Genomic DNA, 7,359 nt, shown 5'->3' on the forward strand with positions numbered 1-7,359 from the left:
CAAGAAACTAATTTAACCTTTCAAATATTATTGACTGTGGTTAAGACAGGCTATGGGCGGCACACTGCTCCCACCAAGGACCAAAGATCAATTTTCGCTTTTATCAAAATACGGACATTTTTTTTATTTATTATATTCGTATATCGAACATATCTTAGATATAATATTTGTTGATTTTTGTCTTTGTGTATAATAATGTCTTAATAAGAATAAAAATATTTTTTTCGAACATATTTGAATATATCTAAATATCATCACATATCTAACTTTATTTTTAATATTATCAGGGACGGACTTACTTACAAGTATGTGGGACAATTACCCCATTAGACTTTTATAAACAAATAATAAGTATACACATAAGTATCAAATGCCTCCTTAAAATAATGAGTTTTCCCCCATATTTAATTTTTTTAAAATATATGTGTGAAAAATTTAGGTTATTAATTAATAACACAATCATAAAAATTATTGAATTATATAAATTTAATATTTTTATATTATAAATCTATCTATGTTTTACAAGAATTTTAAATTGACGTGCTTCCGGCATGCGAATTTATGTGCTTGTGTGCTTGTGCCTAGATGTGTGAGACAAAAAAAGATAAAAAAAACATTATAGGTGGATAAGTTTATCCTTATATCCAACACCACCACCAGCTGTAGCTAGTTGCTAGCAGCAAAGAAGCACATCCAATTTGTGTCTTCTTGTTTGCCCATCCAACCTCTTGTTCTATCCTCTTCCTCTCATAACCGCACGACCCTTACCCTCCTTCCCTTTCTCTGGGGCTTGCGGTAGTGGTTGACGGAGGGAGGTATAGCGGCGGTGAATCCCACTAATTTCAAATCCGAATCTGCTTCAAACTGAAACCTCAGTTAACGGTTATGGCAACTGTGGCCTCTGAAGCCGCATTTCTTAGAACAGCTCACGACGTTGCATCCTCTTTCTATTCAAAACGGCAGCACCATTCTCTGGTGACGACGAATAAGAAGCCACATGCTGAGCTTCTGTTTTGTTCTTCCAGAATTAGAGCTTGTCACTCCATGCCTGACAACAAGGATGTCTACAAACAAGTAGGTCTGTTCTTTTCTTCTTTTGATGTTTACTGTGAGAATGCAGCGATTTTAGTTGTTGAAAATTCAATGTGCTTTCGCTCCATGTCTGGTATTGTTATGAGAGGTCATGCATTTCGTTTCTCCCATTCTAAATTCCATTAAGGCTTTGGGTTATATCAAATGCAAATAATCACTTGCTTCTTATAAGTGTTTGAACAGTTGAATGCTCTTCTATAAATCTGATGAGCTAGATTGAAGTCAATGTCAAACTATAAATCTTGGTAGCGTAATGGCTGTTATAACTAATAAATTACTTATTAAATTTTCAATTATTCATGACAGTTATTTCAATATGATCAGGTTTATTTTCTCTAAGAAGGAAAATTGAAGATGCTATTCTTCGTGCTGAGATGTTCACATCAACAGCCTTAGAAATCGAAGAAGCCAAGCGAACTAAGCACGAAGAAATTCTACGTGCTTTTGATATGTGGGATGATCCAGCTAAATCCAATGAAATTCTTGTCAAGCTGGCTAATAGCATCAAAGTGGTTGATTCTCTTAAGGATTTAAGATACATGGTAAGGTTATTTATTTATCTTTTACTCCATGATGGTGTGAGGATTGTTTTGGCCAGTAAAACAGTCTTGCGGATTCTGGTAAGCTGTACAAAAGCATGAGAGTGTGGCAGTAACATCAAACAAAAAATCATGCAGAGAAGTTTCATACATATGACATCTACTTAGATAGCTGTGCTATAAAGCAAATTTTCACCCAAAGTAGTGTAACGAAAAAAGAAAAAAGGAAAAGAGGAATTACTTCATAGTTTTATCACTTGAAGCCATTTAAAATTTAGAAGTGGATTTGAGTTTCTTGCTGCTTCTTCCACCACACCTCTTAAAAAGTGATGAAGCTTCTTTCATTAAATTCCTTATCCTCAAAAGGTTAGCCAGAATTTTTCTTCCAATATGATTATAATTAATAACTTTTTATGAACCTATGGCTCAAGAAGTAGATTTCTATAACCTTTGTCACTCGGTCGCTCCAATTTATTTTCAACATCTTTTGAATTTCATCAAATTTGAAAAGAAAGTGATAATTGTTCTAAGTCTTGCTCCTGCAGGTAGAGGAAGCCAAGTTGATCAAGCACTTAGCTGAGGTGAATGCTATTGATTACGGGCTCTACAAACAAGCATATGATGCATCTTTGGGTGCAAGTAAGATTTTGGATCAATATGAGATGTCTAAGCTTCTTAAGGGACCATTTGACCTGTCGGGAGCTTGTTTGATTATAAAAGCTGGAACTGGAGGCATCTATCCTAAGGTTTGATGAATGTAATATTTGAACTTCATTATGTGATTCTTTGGACTTATAACTTGTGAACTTGATTTATATTTGTTGAATTTTGTTAATACACTTGGTGAAAACTAAACCCGAATTATGATGCACTTCAAAATTGTTTTTCACTTTAGCAATTTTTCACGATCCAAATCAAATAGTCTCTTCTCATGATTTGCTTTGTTTCAAATCTTTATATAATTGTTTCCAAATGCAAATGAATCAAGAGGGCTTTGTTAAGTTGTCAATAAATAACTCATTATAAAACTTTGTCATATCTAATAACATGGGCATTGATGCTAAGGTTTGAAAGATGATTTACAGTAGGATATTATCATGTTGTTTGGTCCATATTATTTGATCCCAACTTTACCCAGTAGGACAAAGCTTAATTGTTGTAATTATAAATCAAATATTTCTTAACAGGTAAACATTTTGAACTAAAATATCATAGTTGTTCTCCTCTTAGAAAGGAGTTGTTTTTTCTTTGGCAATTGAAATTTTAATTTACTTGCACTGCCAGTAAAACCCTACTCATTCATTACATTCATTTCTTTTTTATCCTGTGTGTTTGTTTGCGTGTGTGTGTGTGTGTGTATGTTTTATCAGTACATGGTTGCTTCCAATGGTTTGGCACATATTCATCTTAAGGTCTTCGGCTTGGGTATTCTAAAAGGAGAAAACTAGCATTGCTAGAATTTAATAATTTGTTCCCACAATAAGTCAACTCGGCTTAACTTAGGGTAGCTAGAATCTAGTAGACTTCAGATATTAGTGATTTAGACAGAAAAAGAAAGAAAGTTCCGCCAGCTAATGAATTTGATACATGCATGTTTGTTTGGAAGTGCTTGTATTGAGATGAAGTATCAACATGGTTTCCATCAATTAAAGTTATGCTTTATTAGGACATTCTCTAACAAATTTGAGGTTAATTGTCTCAGATTTTTCTTCAAGTGCTAAAAGTTTCGAATATATCCATTTTACAATTGGTTAATCCTAGAAAGCTGCTAGGAACATCGCGACATTCTAAAATTGACTTGTTGACTATCTGCCTTAAGATCAATGTTTTATGTTGCCACTATTCATTTGAAGGTTTTCTGGTTTTTTTCTTTATTTTTTAAAATTCTTTTGCTCAAATTAGCTCTGGGCAGAACGACTCCTTAGCATGTATCTTAAATGGGCCAAGAAACAAGGTTATGAGGGAAGGATTGTTGATAGGTATCCATTCAAGAACGGAGGAATTAACTCAGCAATGATAGAGCTTGAATTCGAGTGTGCTTATGGCTATCTTTCAGGGGAAAAAGGAGTTCACAAACTGATAAGTGATTCCCCGAATGAGTCTTCAGAGCTTGAGGTCTGAACAATTCCTTTTGTCTTACTAAAAGTAAACATTCATTTCTAGTGCACTGTTATATTCACATGGCATATTATCATAGAGACATTTTTCTTGGGAAGTAGAGTCTTTTAATTCCACATCTTTAATGTTAACTCTAACTCTATCATTGCATAATCATTGTACGGATACGCATAGTTAGCTTGAACTTATCATATCTGTTCTTATAATTGTTGTTGTTACTGTTTAGCAAGCTTTTCTACTAGCCTTTACAAATCGACCTTGTTTCTGAGTAAATAAAACTTTGAATGCTAGGAAAAGTTTCAAATATGAGGTTATGGCTTTTAGAAACTGTGTAGCTCTAGATTTCTGATATTATGTGTCCACAAACAAACCACGATGAAGTGAGAGGTCATGCATGTTTCACCTATTTGCAGTAAAAGTTGATTAAAAAAAAATGACCTATGGAATCTTTTATTTGTTCGCGTCGATAGTTATAAAAATACAATGACAAAAGATGGAACTGTTTTAATTTACTTAAGTGAGATAGTTGTAACCATCCTTTGTATATAAAGGACGTTACCATTAAAACATTGTGTTTTCATAAACTAGATAATGTATTGCAGAAATGCTTGATGGATTCTGGATTGGATGATATTTCAATGACACTAACTTGAGTTCTGATCATTAGCCTGTTATCTGGCTAGATTTGTGACAATGAGGTTCTGCAACATTATTGCTTCGGTTGATTGGATTATAATACTACAATCATCGCATGGCTGTTGACATTTTATATTTTATTGAAGATTTTTGTTTTTTGTTATTTTGAGCTTTTGACTATGCACCAGAAGATTTGATTAAATCATTTTGTTTAGAATGTTTACGGAAGTTAAATTTTACAGGCTAGCTTGGCAATTGTAGATGTTATTCCCATGTTCCTTGAAAATCCGTGTGATCTAGAAATTGATTCTGAGGATTTGATTATCTCATCGCCCTCGATTCCGGCAGAACAGAAGAAACAAACTGGTCTTACAGTCTGCATTCAACATATACCAACTGGCATAAGTGTCCAGTCCTCTGGTATGCCTATATTTGAGTTAAAATATTTACAATTTTGTTGTCTGAAGCTGAAATTGCAATGCCCCACATGTTCTGATACGTAATTTTTCTCCCTTTGGTCATTGATGATCTGCTACTTTACTTGCAATATAGCCCAATTACTTTGCATTGAAACATTTGCAAAATTATTTTCCATCTCTTCCCGCTGCAGTCATGAGGGAAAGTATCATTGCTAGAGCTTTCTGCCATCACTGATTTTGGAATATACTGCATTACTTGTTGCAATAGTATCCTTTTTAAAAACATAAAAAATAAAGTAGTTCTGCTAATTTCCGATGTGAGAAATCGGGATACCTGCCGTCACTGTTATTTTAGATAACTAATGGGTAACAAAAGTCAAAAAAGAAGGGAACCTTGGAGCAACGGTTGAGTTGTTTCCATGTGACCTCAAGGTCACAGATTCAAGCTGTGGAAACAATCACTAATGTAATTATCAGGTTACGGTACGTAAATTACATCCTTTGGGTGCAGCTCTTTCCCGGACTGTGTTAACATGGGATGTTTGTGTACCGGACTGTCCTTTTTTAGTGGGTAACAAAAAGCTCCTCATGCCACATTGTGGATTCTTTGCTAGTTCAGAGAGAGGTAGATCCTGAAAATTACAAGACATTATTTTCACCAAGTATTACTTTATTGTAGTAACTGTCAGTTACTTCAAGTTGTTTTAAGTGGTTCTGCTTTAGTTTTCTTTAAGGAAGGTCTCGAACTTTGGATATGGTGGACGGTGGAAAACTGGTGCCGGTAGAGATTTACTTCTATAGTTGGTCATCCTAGCTTGAACCAAATTAATTAGATTTACTTCTAAAAATTGTTGCTATATAAAGGTTGAATAAGCATCAATATTCACTGTATCTTACCCCAATCTTTGGATTAAGGACTCAAAATTGGGCATGACTTGTCTAGGAAATTATTAATGTGATAGATATTTAGAGGTCATATGATTCTATTTAACAACTTCTGTAATGCTCGCTTTGATTTAAACAAGGTCGCAATTACATTAATTTCTAACATCACTTGGAGAAGTGTTTGTTGGGGATAAAAAATTGTTGTCATCAGTCATCTTTAATCTATTAATAATATGACAGAACTTAATAACACTACCAAGTTTGTCTCCTATATTAGCACTTTTAAAAGTTGATACCAGACTTTTCTTGATTAATTAATTTCATTTATTTATTACTATTTAAGGCTAAACTTCAAGTGATAGCAATGGAACAAGGAGTTGAAAGTATAAGGAGTATAAGCAAGGGAAAAATTGTAAATCCGGTGCAAGAAGAAACTAGGAGTTATACCTCTCATCCATACAAGTTAGTACATGATGTAAAGACTGGCATTGAGTTGCCAGACTTAATCTCTGTCTTGGATGGGAATATTGGACCCCTTATCGCAGCTCACGTTAATACGAGACTCATGTCATAAAGTTTTAGAATGAATACCTAATCCAATCTGTAATTATTATTTTATTGGACAATATGATCCATAGTCAAAATAAAATGGCAATTCTAAGCTTTGGTATTTTCCTTTTAGAGAAAAGGACAAATAAGTCTTTGATCCGTAGACATTTAAATCTTCGAAAATTTGAAAATATATTTAAGTCTCTAATCTTTTTAAAACTTGAACATATCGATTTTTTATGTTCACTTGGATTTGTCAGACATAACAAAACATTAAATGTGATTTCTGTTGTATTGACTTGGTTGCACGTGGAAGAGTTTTTAGAATGGGACAAATTAAACTTAGAGATCGATGTGTCTAGATTTTGAAAAGATTAGAGATTTAAATATATTTTTAAATCTTCAGAAACCTAAATTACTGCAAAAGAGTTAGAGATCGATTTGTCCTTTTTTTTCTTTCTTTTATATTAATTGCTTATTCACTACGTAATTCTTGGTTTTGTTCCGGTAGTTAGTTAGGGTAATTTTGTACACATATTAGTGATAAATGCTAGACTTAGAATGTTTATTCCTTGATCACAGCCTAACATCTTTTAAATTATTGGGAATTTGAGAATTTTGAGAATACTTGAAAATTGTACCATTGATATATTGAGAATTTTTTACTTGTTAAATGTTAATGATTAATATGAATTGAATTGGAAATTTTTTTTCCCCTAATTAGCATGGAAATTACACCTGTGTTTATTAGCAGAAAGTGGAGCATTTTATATATTATTTATATATTTTCTTGTGTGGTATTTATTCTCTCTTTATTTCTATCATCCTAAACTTAGCTTGTTTCATCTTCTGATTTTTAACTATTATTACGTACATGTATTTAAAATGATTAAAGTATTTTTTGTCTTTGGAGCCACAAATTTTATAGCCTACCTATTATATTAATTCCAAGTTAGCACTTTGAATCTCTTATATCCTTTTTATTTTTAAATAGAATAATATAAGGCTAAGATGAAATAACAATAAAAATACTTATAGTCTAACTCTTTAGATAATGTAGAATGTTATTTGTTTAAGTAGTTTAAGCATAAAACAAGAATATTATATAAGAATATGTACAC

At 32.8% G+C, this 7,359-nt stretch overlaps 1 protein-coding gene across 1 annotated transcript; it reads left to right on the plus strand.

Annotated features, from left to right (window-relative positions):
* LOC107625411 (peptide chain release factor PrfB3, chloroplastic) lies at positions 582-5,944 on the plus strand. Its single transcript, XM_016328036.2, has 5 exons — positions 582-1,078; positions 1,417-1,634; positions 2,177-2,377; positions 3,534-3,746; positions 4,628-5,944. The coding sequence occupies exons 1-5, from the start codon at positions 886-888 to the stop codon at positions 4,886-4,888; spliced, it is 1,086 nt and encodes a 361-aa protein (XP_016183522.1). The 5' UTR covers positions 582-885; the 3' UTR covers positions 4,889-5,944.

Source organism: Arachis ipaensis, chromosome B02 (assembly GCF_000816755.2).
Source record: "Arachis ipaensis cultivar K30076 chromosome B02, Araip1.1, whole genome shotgun sequence".
NCBI classification, from domain to species: Eukaryota; Viridiplantae; Streptophyta; class Magnoliopsida; order Fabales; family Fabaceae; genus Arachis; species Arachis ipaensis.

Bases quoted from the DNA above. Each gene is read 5' to 3' on its own strand.
- LOC107625411 (XM_016328036.2), top strand. From the start codon at position 886: ATGGCAACTGTGGCCTCTGAAGCCGCATTTCTTAGAACAGCTCACGAC. The intron at 1,079-1,416 runs GTCTGTTCTTTT...CAATATGATCAG, and splicing joins GGATGTCTACAAACAAGTAG to GTTTATTTTCTCTAAGAAGG. The intron at 1,635-2,176 runs GTAAGGTTATTT...TTGCTCCTGCAG, and splicing joins TTAAGGATTTAAGATACATG to GTAGAGGAAGCCAAGTTGAT.